This window comes from Sinocyclocheilus anshuiensis, unplaced genomic scaffold, assembly GCF_001515605.1.
Source record: "Sinocyclocheilus anshuiensis isolate Anshui unplaced genomic scaffold, SAMN03320099.WGS_v1.1 scaffold743, whole genome shotgun sequence".
NCBI classification, from domain to species: Eukaryota; Metazoa; Chordata; class Actinopteri; order Cypriniformes; family Cyprinidae; genus Sinocyclocheilus; species Sinocyclocheilus anshuiensis.
The window spans coordinates 301579-315678 of record NW_015552601.1 but is presented as its reverse complement, the minus strand read 5'-3'; the positions used below and the strand labels follow the sequence as shown (position 1 = coordinate 315678).

At 36.3% G+C, this 14100-nt stretch overlaps 2 protein-coding genes across 2 annotated transcripts in view; one reads left to right on the top strand and one right to left on the bottom strand.

The window, feature by feature from the left end:
• Positions 1 to 110: 110 nt before the first annotated feature.
• On the bottom strand, positions 111 to 4071 carry LOC107665766 (ankyrin repeat domain-containing protein 34B-like). The gene is made up of 2 exons (XM_016456777.1): positions 3960 to 4071; positions 111 to 2363 (listed from the first exon to the last, which is right to left on the bottom strand). The coding sequence occupies exon 2, from the start codon at positions 2300 to 2302 to the stop codon at positions 620 to 622; it is 1683 nt and encodes a 560-aa protein (XP_016312263.1). The 5' UTR covers positions 2303 to 2363; positions 3960 to 4071; the 3' UTR covers positions 111 to 619.
• A 7897-nt stretch (positions 4072 to 11968) lies between these two features.
• The window catches only part of LOC107665758 (ras-specific guanine nucleotide-releasing factor 2-like), a 37420-nt gene continuing 35288 nt past the window's right edge, over positions 11969 to 14100 (top strand). The window contains exon 1 of the mRNA XM_016456770.1: positions 11969 to 12557. Within this exon, the coding sequence (XP_016312256.1) occupies positions 12279 to 12557 (279 nt within the window). The 5' untranslated portion in view covers positions 11969 to 12278. The remainder of the gene's footprint in view (positions 12558 to 14100) is intronic.

Sequence of the window (14100 nt, the reverse complement as noted above, 5' to 3'; positions counted from 1 at the left end):
TTCTAACAGCCTTTTGTTTTGCCATTTAGATGAAGTAAGATTTTCTAAATGGGTGAGGGATTTGCTGCAAATTTACTGCTCGCGTTATAGTTCTGTTGTAATAGTTTTATTTTTTAAAAGACATTGTGAACATCAAACACGGCACACAAGCAAAGGTATGTTCCATACACAATGACTCAAATGTATTATGAATGAATTTGTATGTTGGCAAGCTGAATTTCTGAATTTCTTAACCACGAGTTGAATGGTATTTTGAACCTACAGGTCATTTAAATGTTTTTGTATCCTGTTTTCTTAGCTATTGAAGCTCTATCCACATTTATAACCAATTGTTCAAGTTAAGCACTGCTTAACACAGAAATCACTTTTAAACCAAGCAGATTTACTGTACGTAACCAACTTGAATGTGCAAAATCTGCGCTGGGAAATCTTCCGCCCTCACGTGAAGCTCACACGCCGATTCCTATTGGAATGACTGGATTTTGTCCATGAAGTTTCACAGAGCAGTAGTAAATGTGACCTCACCTTAAGGATGCATGGTTAAATTTTTTTGTTTTTGATTAGACTGAAAAGTATAGATGCTATTTGTTCAGTTTCAGGGACCAGCAATCATTTGGTGTCAGTGCAAATCGATGCCTTTGTTACTGTTTATAACAGTGGCAACCATTCGGTGTCCAAAAATTTCTGTGAAGTCACCATGTCGCTTGAGCTGCTCGGTTTGCATGGAGTGTCTTCTCATCAGCATCCTCCTGGTCTTGAGATCCTTTGGAAAACCCACAGGAGCCGAGGGAATACCGGGCTTTGTCCCTGCTGCTACGCCACAAACTGCTTTGTTGCTGGAGCTGATGCTGCTTGGGTTGCCACTTCCAGTGATGTTTGGGATTGGTGCATGCTGGTTCAGCGGAGGGAGGAAACCAGCTCGAGGATGGGAGATGGGATCCAAAAGCGCCCCGGAGCCTCGCCGCTCGTAGCTGATGGGATTCCTCCTGTGCAAGTGCATCAACGAAGCATTCTCAAGAGACTCCCTGGAGCCCACCAAAGTAGGAGAACGCGAGTTAGCAAGTTTTCTCTTCTCTAACTGTCCTTTACAGTCTTCTGAAGAGTTGTCGAGGCTCACCGATAGTTGGGAATCGGAGCTGTAGTGGTCCATTCCTAGTTTCCTTCTCTGTATGATGTTACGGAGACTGGACACGGCCAAATTTGTCAGGGATTTGTCCGGATCCTTCTCAGCCGGTAAAGCTTCTGCACTGCTTTTGCAGTGAAGATTGGGATGGGATGAAGAGTGCAGGGATGATAAGCTATCAAAGGACATGTTTCGGCACAGTGCTCCTTCCGGTCTTAAACCGTTGCTTCCTTGCCGTAGAGTTTGACTCAAAGAGTTGGCTTCTTTCAAATCAACACTGCAATGCCGCGATAGTGGCGTGTTATCAAAAGCCAATCTGTTCATTCTGAAAGTAATTTCCTCTTCGGGTGTGATGTCTGGGAGTTCCTCCGTAGCAGAGGTGCTTTTGACATGCTGTTGGGCCAAGAAAGACTGTGGGATCTTCAGCCAAGGCTCGGAGTGTAATCTTTGGAGATTGTGGATTTTGCTCAACCGACTGTTTACCAGGGGAACCTGGTGGGATGGAGAAGTTGGCTGGGAATTGCTCATACTTTGGAGGTCCTGGAAGGAAAACATGTGCTCTGTAGGACTAGAAGAAAGAGTCCCCTGTGGAGAGGTACTGAGGAGAATATCAGATGGAGAAGAACAGGGAACAATCGTGGAACTCCATTGTTCCACCATTGCAAGCGGAGGAATAGGTAGGTACTGTTTTGCCGTTTGCCTTCCGCATGCAAGTTTGTCAGGGGTGATGATGATGACTTCTTTTCCTCTGGCTTTGCAGGCATCCATCAAGATTTTAAGAGTTTCTTCATCGCTGGCATTGATGGCGTATATCAGAGCCGAAGAACCGGTGTGGTCCTCAAGACACGGATCCGCCCCGCTACCCAAGAGCAGCGCCACCACCTCAGGACCAGCTTGCTCCAAACAGGCGTGCATTAGAGCCGTCTTCCCATTCTTGTCTTGGATGTTCGGATCAGCACCACTTTCAAGCAAGTACCCAACCATCTTCACCTTCGAGACACTTTGGTGGTCCATATGCCTGCTCCTGCAGGCGACCATCAAGGGTGTTTCGCCACACTCATTACTCTCATTGATATAAGCGCCGCCTTCCAGGAGTAGCCGTGTGAGACGTAGACGACTTAGGTAGACGGCCTTAAGCAAGGAGTTGCCATCAGTGTTGACAACTTGTGGACCTTCCATCTTCACCTCTTTCACTGAGACTTGCACCTGACAGGGATCACGTATACTGCCATGACAAAGCCTGTGAAGAGGGGAATAAGGTTAGATATTTGTCGCAAGGGATGTATGGAAGACGGTCCAGCTCTTCTTATGGCAAATTACACACATTGCATCTACACAATGGAAGTCTCGTGTAGCTTTGAATGATCCTATTGTGTTCGGCTCGTTATTAGATGCTTGATTGGTTGCACACAAATGCTGCAAGATGATAAAACGGAGCCAAATGCACTTTCGCTCTTTCTGTGTTTCTTTATTCAGTTCTGCTCAGCAACAAGCTCCTTTTTTGTAGAATTGCAGCTCTCCCTCTCAAGCAATTTTTTTTTTTGAAAAGCTAAATTCAATAAACCGAAGCAGAGACCTTGGCTTTATTGTTTGCCATTACTGCCAGACAACATTCTTAGCGCTGCCTGTCCTTTTCAGCATGAGCGCAAAGCTTGGCCTTCCTCACGCTTTCTTTAAGAACAGCATCTTTCTAAAGGCCATTGTGTTTGCTGTCCTTAGTGTTACTTGCTCCAATCTTTATTTACAACCTCAAAAAAATGCTGTGTATTTCAAAGATAATTTCTATATTTTACAAAATTTCACCAGATGCTATATGAAATCAAAACTGACCCATTTTGCACTAGAAAAATCGATTACAAAGAAATAGCAATTACATGTGAAATTTTGAAGTAGAAAAACTGAAATAGTGTTTTCTTGGAAAACATTCCTCGTGTTATTTCAGAGATAATTTCTGTAGTTTTTGCGATCTTTCACCAAAATACATTGCTTTACTTTGCTTCTCAAATTACTCCTTTTCTGCTGATTCTTGTCTTGTGCTCCTTTACTCGTCAAATATCGAGTTTCCCTCAGAAATGTCAGGTTACAGAAGCAAAATGCTTGCAAATGTCATTTCATGTGGACTTTAATCATGTTGCATGCTGCAGATGTTGAAATCAAAGCCACAGCTCTCTGTCTGCCAGTGAAACAACATCAGTACTGACTATGTCCAAATACCAATTGCATTTCCTCTTTGAAAACAAGGGTTTGAACAAGTTGTCATGAGCAGCTCGCACGCTGTTACCATGGAGGAAATGACGATTGCTTTTGAGTAGCTGTGACTTCTACCCTGTCAGCGATGTTCTGCCGAGCTGCTCAAATCTACTGGGAGCAGGTAGAGAAGCTCCACTTATGCACTTAAAGTCCTGTCCAGCTCTTTTGCACAAACAAATCAGAAAATGACTCCATGCCATTTGCTTCAATTCTTCAAGCTTTTGTAATGTACATGGAAAGATGATGTACAAGACGGCATATTCAGTATGCACTTGAGATTTTGAAGAGGTCGCAAAGTGTTTCTATTCTAAACAAGGTACTGTGGTTCAAAGCGCTCTCTGCTCTGTGCCAACTGAACCAGTGAAACACAAGAAAATACATCTAACAACACTTTAAGCAAAGCAAAGAATGTAAACTTCGTGACATGGGAGTAGAATATGTTCTGTCTTCAGTTTGCATATGGTAAAAATGAGGTATGATTATCATAAGCTGCTCGTTTCATCGTTTAATGTCAAATACTACAGACTTGCAGTGTTAATCCAGAAGTAAATGGATAAAGAAGAGAAAAAATACATTTTGTTCTTACCGTGTAATCAGAAATTTAGACTTGAGTCGGTGATGTTTTGCCAGTGTCACAGCTGCCCGTCTGTCTGTAGTGTAAATGTGTTTGACTGTGCTTGCATTGCAGGCATGACGTTGATCAGATCTAAGCGACAATGAGAGGTGCTTGATTCACATGCTGAGAGAGAAACAGGCAGGTGGGAGCGAGAGAGAGAGAGAAGCAGGAAAACATCAAGACTCAAAATAACCCTGATTCTCAGGAACTTCAGGTACACATTTGGACCCTTTCAGAGTTTCAGAGAATTGATTTAGAAGCAATTTAATCTCAAGCAAGATTAAATGGCTTGCTACCACAAGAGTGAATTCATCAAAACCTGTCCAGAGACTATTTTATTTTATTTGGTATTTTTTTTGTTTATTTTTATTTTTTTATTGTGTATGTTTTGTTTGTGTGTGTATGTATGTATGTATATATGTATATGTACTGTGTATGTGACCCTGGAGCACAAAAGCAGTCTTAAGTCGCTGGGGTATATTTGTAGCAATAGCCAACAATACATTGTATGGGTCAAAATTATTGATTTTTCTTTCATGCCAAAAATCATTAGGATATTAAGTAAAGATCATGTTCCATGACTATATTTTGTAAATATCCTTCTGTAAATATATCAAAACGTAATTTTTGATTAGTAATATGCATTGCTAAGAACCTGCTTTCAAACCCAGCAACCCAACTGTAGCTGTATAACTTTACAACAGCAACACTGCTTTAAGTAGTGAAGTTAAAGTCATAAGTTCCCAGAAAAAATAATACTCAAGTAAGGTACAGATACTCAAAAAGTGTACTTAAGTACAATACTCAAGTAAATGTACTTAGTTACAGTCCGCCTCTGCTTCATCATTAATGTTGTTAGTTCGTTTAAGTATTGCTTCAGTGTAGAGATCTTGAGTTTCACAGGGACACTGCACCATTAAGCTGTACTTCCGGATGCCTTCATCTGTGGTTTGTACAGCATTTGTCACGTGTGTAATGTCTCAGAACTCAAGGACATGCAGATGGCAGCACTTTAAAATGCTTTTCATTGCTTGTACCAAACAGGAAGCGACAGCTGTATGTACTGTCTTTTTTCATCATACCTTTGAAATAATCTGAAATAGTAGCTGCTTTACATATGTGAAAGAACTGTCGTCAGGTTGATTGGAAGGTGAGATGCCGTAGTTTCAGTGCACTTGAGCAATGCCATCTCCATGGCAACCAGTGGAATAAAGAAACGCTGCGTATGAGACTCGCACAGGTTGGACTAAACTCACAGTGAACTTCCAGATTACGGCTCCCACAGACCGAGTGCATCTGATTACTGCAGCGACTAACTTTACCACCACGCAATAATCGCATTAAAATGGGGGGCGGGGGGAGAAAGGATAATAAATGAGTTATTTAGCGTGATTGGTTTTGGTTGTGATGATATTAGGTGTTCTGGTGTCTAGAGTTATGTAAAGTAGAAATATTTCAAAGCTAGAACTGAACTATGTTACATATGTAAAAGCTGGAAGTACATGGTCAGACGAGTCCTGTTTAAGGACTAAGAAATAACTGTGCATATGTCATTTATTAGTCTAATGAATGTCTCTAATATATTAACCAAACCTATGATTGGTTGACCTTTCAGGCCTTCCATGTTGCAGCATATTAATTACAATTATTTTATTAGTTTATTAGCAATTTATCAGAAAAATTTTGCTTGATAGATGGAAGTGTTGAAATGGAATACTAGAAAGTATGTTTTATTTCATTATTTATCATTTTTGTTTTATTATTTAATTTATTTTTATTTTGTTTATTTTTTTACTGTTTTATTTTTCTTATTTATTTATTTTATTTTATTTTTTGTTTAATTTTATGTCATATTCAATTCTATTTTATGGTATTCTGTTTTATTTCATTTGATCTTTTTACTGTATTGTTTAATGGTTTATTTGATTTTATTCTATTTTATTTTTTATTCAATGTTGTTATTTGTTTTTATTATATGTTATTCTATTCTATTTTATTCAACATTTTCGTTTTATTTTATTCATTGTTTTTAATGTTGTTTATTTTATTCATTTTGTTTTTTATTTTATCTATTATTATTTTATTTTATTTTTGTTTTTATTTTTTACTGTTTTAATTTTCTTTCATTTATTTTATTGTATTCTGTTTTGTTTAATTAGATTTTTACTGTATTTTATTGTTCTTTAACTTTTTCTATGTTATTTTTTGTTTAATGTTTTTATTATTTATTTTTACTCCATTCTATTTTTCTACTTTTTCATTTGTTTCATTTTATTCATTCAGTTTATATTATATATTTTTATTTTATTTGTTTTATTTTTTATTTATTTTATTTTATTGCACACACGGAGCTGTTTCATTGCTCGTGTCTGTTGTTAACAGAAACCATGAACCTGCTTCACAGTGGACAGTCTTAATTGTTTAGCCATCGTCATGGCAACTATTCAAGAACATCAGGTGCTACTTTTCCCAGTAAACTGAGTGACATTAATGATGCTTTTCCTCTATTAGCAGTCGGCAGCGTCCGCTCAGATTGATTTTCATTTCAGTACAAAAACATGTCAAATCTATATTCAGATCAAGAAAGCATGAAAGCTGTTTTCCTGTGCAAAACCTGCTGACACAATACTAGTGTTGTGGGTGGTTGCAAAGGTTTTGCTGTGCAGTTACAAGGGTCTTCTGAGGCTTTTAGTACATTGCTACGCTGTTGATAAGATCTGAATGGTTGACAAAATGTTGCTAAGTAGTTGATTAGGGCGTCAAAAGACCCCAGTCATGATTTTCAGGATCTGAAGTTTCAAAACAATAGTAGGCTACTGGTGATGCTCGGCTTCTCAAACACCACTAAAAATGACCTATTCATTCTGGACGTGCCACAAGATGGCACTCTATCAGCAGTTTTAACAGCTTTGTTTGTATAATGATTTAATTCATTTGAATATCATATTAATATCATAAGATCTCAGCTGCTGACAGAATCTGTGTTTTTAGTAGCAACAGAAATAGTTCTATAGTAGCACCACTTAAAACAGCACAGCTAAATGTATTTGTTCTGTTCATTTCATGTTTTGCAAATCTGACACTGAAGTTTTGGTTTGTTCTGGCACATAAAGACTATGTTTGTTCCCAGTATCTGAACATCTGGCCTGGAAATACCCTTTCCAAATCCATAAATCTTGACTCTTCATTCCATTTGCGTTTGTTTAGAAACAACATCTACAAACAGATTGCCACACTATCCCCTTTTCTGAGATTTATGAGTATGCCGCTATTTTTGGGATTGACAGATAGACCAGTAATCCCCCATAATCCCACAGGGTTGCCCTTGCTGAAGCGTTCTATGACCGAAAGACTTCCACATCTTTTGGAAGTAATACATTTTCAGTTTTAAATGAGTTACATTTTTCAGATAAATAATTAAATAATTATCGAAAAATATTAGAAAATGTACAAAGAAAATTCTCTCTCTCTCTCTCTCTCTCTCTTAACACACTAATTATTGTGCTATCACTCAGTCACTGTGTGCCAATATTATTTATTATTGCTGTACATTCATACCTTACCTTTAAATTGTTGTTGTTGTTTTTTTTTAATGTGCAGTTGAAAGGAGATGCACTTATTTTGTGTGCATGACTTTATTTAGATTTTTGGATAATCTATAGCCTGGAAATATCAGGAAGGTCACACACACATATATATATATATATATATATATATATATAATTAGTTTTTTTCTAAATAATTATTTGTCTAAAATGGGAAAAGAAAAAAAATAAAGAAATGGAGTAAATATATTTAAATGAGTTAATTTTTTCCTCTTTCTGATTTTTTTTAGATAATTTAAAAAAAGTGCTTTTGTATTTATCCAAAAAATATTGGAGAGGAAAAATAAGCATATATGCATGCATATGTGTATATAGCTTCATTTATCCTCTTTGTGATATTTTTAGATGAATAATTAAATAAAAAATAAATAAAATACATATGTAATTTTTATGTATTTTATAAATAACCTTATTAAACTTATCTTTTTAATCCAATGTATTTTTTTGTTTCTGTTCCATTTGATATTTACACATTATTTACACATAATTTATCTACAAGCAACCAATACTACTGCATTATATTTACATGCAGTGTAATGTATGTTTGTGTTTTTTTTATTTAGATTTGTTTGCTGTATATTTATATATAACATTGTATAATATTTATATGATAACATATTTATTAAAACTATTAAAAAAAACACTGGTTTTAAATATGTTTTTTATCCACAGTGTTTTGCATTGCTTAAATAATAAAAAATATTTTTGTAATAATAATAAAATAATCTCTAATAAATAATACATTGAGATGCCTAATATATTTATTTAGTCATTTTTTAATTTATTTTTTAATGTTGATCATTTTTCTGATCCAAAATGTTCCCCTTCTCAGAGAAAACCCCTCGAGCTGTCGGTAAAGGATGTCAAATCATGAGTTTGAGGACCTCATCCATAGGCGGAGCGTGTGGGCCTCAGCGAGTTGGGGCAAAAATGCCCCTGCACAAACAAATTAAATATATTACGACTGTTACTAACAAAACGAAAATGAAGAGAAAGTGTCGATTGCGGCATTAAATTAAGATCTGCTCATGTTGCACCGTATTTCATTTTTGCTGTTTTTACAGTGTTGGGCATTATAACCAATCACACACGATTCTGATGAGCTTAGGAATGCAATGGCCAATCAGAGGTGTTCAGATGAGTCATCGCTGAACTCATCAGTTTTGAGTGCGCGCGCGTTCGCTGACAGAATTCCGGACGCGCAGATGTATGTACAATGTAAGTAAGAGATTCATTTCACAGTGTAGACCGCTTAAGTTATTATAACGATAGTTTGTTTTTTTTGTTTTATTGAGAGTGCTTAAACTCGCCATAGATCAAAGTTAGTGATAATGTCACTTTCTGTATAATAATGTATTCACTGATTGAATAACCTTGGAAAGGAAACATTTTATAATGACCAATTTATAATGTTTTTTATTAAAGGGGTCATATGATACGATTTCAAGTTTTCACGCGTGCTTGTGGTGTTCGGCCAATCACAATGCACTGGGTCAGCTGGCCAATCAGAGCAGACTGCGCTTGTCAAAGGAGGGGGCTTTGTTGAAAACGACGTGTTTGAGAGAGGCGGGGCATAGAGGACCTACAATAATATACAGTATTTGAAAATTAATGTGTTTTTTGAACATTAAAGCATGTCAACATATTCTGTTACACCAAATACACAAAATAATGATCTTTAAAATAGCATCATATGACCCCTTTAAATTGCAATCACATACAAATTCAGTCACATTAAACATATTATATTAGCCTACATGACACCCATGTCTGGTTCTTGCCTAAAAAGACGGGTTTATGATGTTTGTAGTTAATAGATTTGGCTGCTTTTAGCCTTACCCTGGAGTTGGTCCACCCTCCGCCTTTGACCTCATCTGACCCAATGCAAAGCTGGACACAATCAGAAATCCTGTCCTAGTTCTGCTTTAGACCTCAGATGAAGCTGAATTTAGCCCATTATCTTTGTTTTGCCGATCTCGAGGATTTCTGTGGCATTTCAGCTTGCAGGCAAAATTTTGAGCTGTTTTACGCATGCTCATATATTTCGAGATTAATGAGTTTTGGCTGCAAATATTATAGTGCATGTTCCCAAAGAAGTCTGAAAGCATGCTGGGTACGCTCTTAATGTGGTTTCCTGCAGAGGTTGTGTTGAAGTGGGCGTCTGGTATCGTGGGCTCTTCCTCTGTAAGACACAAGTTCATCTCTTTGTAGGAGTGAAGTCAGCTTTACAGCCAGAAGGTGTGGTGTGAGTGTCCTCAAGCTTTATGCTGCTTTATTCTGGTCTGAAAACAGCTTTAATATGTGTTTCTAATCACAGACATCACATGAAACATTGGCTCTATTCCCAAACCCAGAGATGCCTAGATAGATGGGGTTTTAAGGCATTGTGACATGACTCAAGGCAATCCCAGAATGCATCACAACAAGCTCAGAGTTTAGATTATTTATGCATAACACATGCACCACATGCCAACATCCATAAATTCTCATTATTATATATAAATGTATAAATTTGGTGCTATGATCATTTCAAGAGGTGATGTGTGTCAGTGCAGTAAAAGCATTGTTTTTACTGGTGATTTCATGCAATCAACACCAGGGGGCGTAAATCTCAATATTTACGCAGCTCAGACTGTATCAAACTTTACGTTTAAACAGATCTTGTTAAAATGATCAACAAACTCACCTTTTAAGAAAAAAACAAGATGGGTTGTTCTCGCAAATTCACTGCAAGTGTTCAAATTTGGTAAGCCTTGCATGTGAAGTTCATTTGGACCAGCTAGTTTGGCTGATGGACTTTGACACTAAAATACAACTAAAAATGAGAGAAAATGCTAATTTGAGTAAAGAATGACAGCATTTAAATATGTTAAGGAAATCGAGACTTAAATGTGCAGCGCAACAAATAAATTAGTGAATCGTTTTTGAACGAACAAACCGATTCAGTAAATTGAACCCGGCCTTCCATCGCTACTTGAGAGATATTGTAAATTAATTGTTTTTCTTTTTATTGTTGTGGAAAGTGTATAAAACACAAAACACAACAGTCAGTGGTGCAGTATTTTGTCGTGCTACAAGGGTAGCCTACTCATTGGAAAACTTTTTTTTTAACTGCTGAATTTCGGACGTTTAGAAAAAAATGATATACTTTTAAAACATGCAATCTTTAAATAAAAAATAAAAAAAACAACAGTATTTAATTGTGGATACAAAGGAGTCGCAAATACGCACATCGCATCAAATGAATTGGTAAATTGTTTTTGATTCCGTACATTGAATCCAACTTCTAAACGGTAACGTTACTCGATTGTAGATTATTATTGTTTGTTGTTGTTGTTATTGTGGAAAATGTGTATTGTTTACCTCAGCTGAAGTAGAAAGCACATCAGCAGTGTATTTTGTCACGTCACAGTGGTAGTCATTGAAAAACAAAAAACAGCTCCAAAACTAGACTATTTTTTAAAAATATTTTCTGATGGACATTCACATTGAAATACAACTCATACATTTAGAAAACATGCTAATTTGTTATTTAAATAGAGAACAACCTTATTTACATATTTTGATACAAATGAGATTCAATGCGGGCAGCGAACCAAATTGATTGGTGAATCGTTGTTGAACGTACGAATGAAACCGATTCAGTAGGCTAACGTTACACTGAATTCGATCTCCGAACGCTAGGCTACTTGAGAGATTGTAGTAAAGTTGTTTGTTGTAATTATTAGTAGCCTAATGGTATGGTGCATTCAAGTCTTCCTGGAAAGTTTGTATTTACAAGTTGACAAGTCGCAATTACGACATCGGTGCGTTCAAGTCACTTTATACAAGATAGCGATTTAACTTTTCTACATAAAATTCAACAATTTTTTTTAACTCTACATCTACAAAATGATGAATAAAGAATGTGTATCATTATTTTTTTCCCCCTTTTTTCTGTTTTTATTCAGTGTATAAACTGAATCATAACATTCCATGGTAATTACACAATAATATCATCTTTTGTATATGTAACGTATATAACTTTATTGTACATTAATATTTTTTTTATTATTAATTTGAACATTGTATCCGACATGTTTTCTCACTGACACGCCCCCAACTCGGAAACTCGGGACTTAATGCTACTCATTGAAAAACCTACACTTTTCAAATTAAATTTAAAGAGCTAAATTCTGTCATGATCCTGAAAATAGAGTTAGGTTAACTCTAGCATCTGCAGCTTTCGGCAAAACTCATTTCAGGGAGGCGTGAGAGAGATGCCAGAGTATTCTCTGTGGACAGTGATGTAAATATAGAGCGTTGGGTAAACAGAGACTGAGGGGGTAAATAGTTCTGTCTCTTTAAGTTGGTGTCAAAGCCGATTAGCGCTGATCTCGGTCGTGATTCTGTTGAACCGTCTGTTCACTGGCGCTATTTTTGTTTTACGTCGGTGCGCGCATTTTAGACATTATTTTTTTTATATTTGTTGACTTTCTGAAGTGTGTTTTTGCTTGCTTTGTTACGCGCGCACTCCTTCGGGATATCGCTGTGCGTAATTACGCGTTACTCGCGTCTGGGAACTCCTTTACGCACAGCATCAGCGCTTTCGGCTGGACTTTAGATCATCATCATCATCATCTCTGGCTGCTGTGTCTGAGGAGGAGGAGGATGATGGGTTCAGTGTGACAGTCAGGGCTGTAAGATGCAGAAGAGCGTGCGTTATAATGAAGGGCACGCGCTCTATCTGTCCATGGTAGCGCGTAAAGAGGGAATCAAACGCGGGTTCTTGAGTAAAAAAGCCGCAGAAAACAACCGCTGGAACGAGAAGTACTTCGCGCTTTACCAGAATGTGCTGTTTTGCTTTGAGAACGAGCAGAGCACCAGACCATCAGGGATTTATTTGCTGGAGGGATGCACCTGCGAGAGGATCCCGGCGCCCAAAGTGTCCACCGTCGGGAAAGAGAGTTCAGATAAACAGCAGGTATGATCTGACCTCAGATTCACTCCACATTTCATCTGTGATCTACTAGTTACTCGCTCTTACGATCAAAGCCATATTTCAGGTGTAAGTGTGTCAGTTTCGAGGAAGTTGGTTTCTACACAAACCACGTGTTTGTGTCTGTTTATGAGTGAGAGTGTGTGTGTGTGTGTGTTTCTCAGTCTAGGTTTGTTTTTATAAGTCAGCTTCTGTATAGACACAAAATGTATGGAATTAATTTTTTCGGACAAAATTCAACATTTCTTAAAATATTACATAAATGGAATTATACATATAGTTTGAAGCAGTGTTATTTTATTATCATTGAGAATATTCGATTTATATATATATATATATATATATATGTATATATAATATATAATTTATATATATATAAAAATATATAGTTTCAAAGTTTTAGCATTTTATGTTTGTCGTTTTAAAAAAAAAAAATTAAATTTTTATTTCAGTTTTAGTTTTTCTAGTACATTTAGTGCAATGTTTTTACTTTGCTTTGGCAACTTGCGGAAATAAAATAACTTTATGCTTTTTATATTTTATTTTAAGTTACCTTTTAATGTATTCCAAGTAACATTGTTGAATGGTTTTAATTTTAGTGAAATATTATGACCCCAGTTTCAACGAGAGCTCATTAAACGTGTCCTAATTTACAAATATAACTAAACTAGATTTGTGAAACCAACATACTAAACCATTGCTCTCGTTCCTCTAATTCCTAAGAAATAGCCTTATGACAACTTCCTCATGTGACAACTAGCCCCTGTGTTTCTTATGTGTTGGTGTTAAGATGTTAAAACCAACGATAACAGCCCATATATTGCAGTCAAACACGACCGCTTTTAAATGAGTGGATATAAGTGAGTAAATGTCTGTACACTGATATATGGCTTCAAAGTTTATTTTACAAATGCAAGTTTTAGGTCTTCATCAACAAAATGAATACAAATGAGTTCTGAAATAGAATTTTGAACAATTAGCCTATTGTCAGCGTGCAAACATGAAAATTTCTATTGTGAATGTGCATTTTTTGTAGTTATGCTCAGCTCTGAATTAATTAGTAGGTTAGAAACTGGTGGGTGGAATCTTTATTAGTCACAAACCAGTTTATCAAGCAAAATGATTAATTGACTGATATTTTGGGCTGTTTTGATTTTGAAATTGGGGCATCAGCCTCAAAATTTGCTTGGCTATTTAACAGAAGTTTCTTAATGCTTGTGTTAGTTTAAAGCCTTTATTGTAATGCATTATAAAAGTAGTTTTAATGCATCAATTATGCCTTGTAATGCACCTTATAATGCATTGTACAGTCTCATGAATTATTGTAACCACAGTTAATACATTATAACACTTATCAATTCATTGTTGCACTGTGCATTTTAAATTCGGGTATAATTATTTACGACAAGATATAATGTATTACAACACAGATTATGAATAACTCTAATGCAATGTTCACGGTGTGTGTGTGTTCACTGCTGTGTGTGTGCACTTAGGATGGGTTAAATGCAGAGCACTAATTCCAAGT

Excerpts from the sequence above, each read along its gene's own strand:
- LOC107665766 (XM_016456777.1), bottom strand. The coding sequence starts at position 2,302 with ATGGAAGGTCCACAAGTTGTCAACACTGATGGCAACTCCTTGCTTAAG.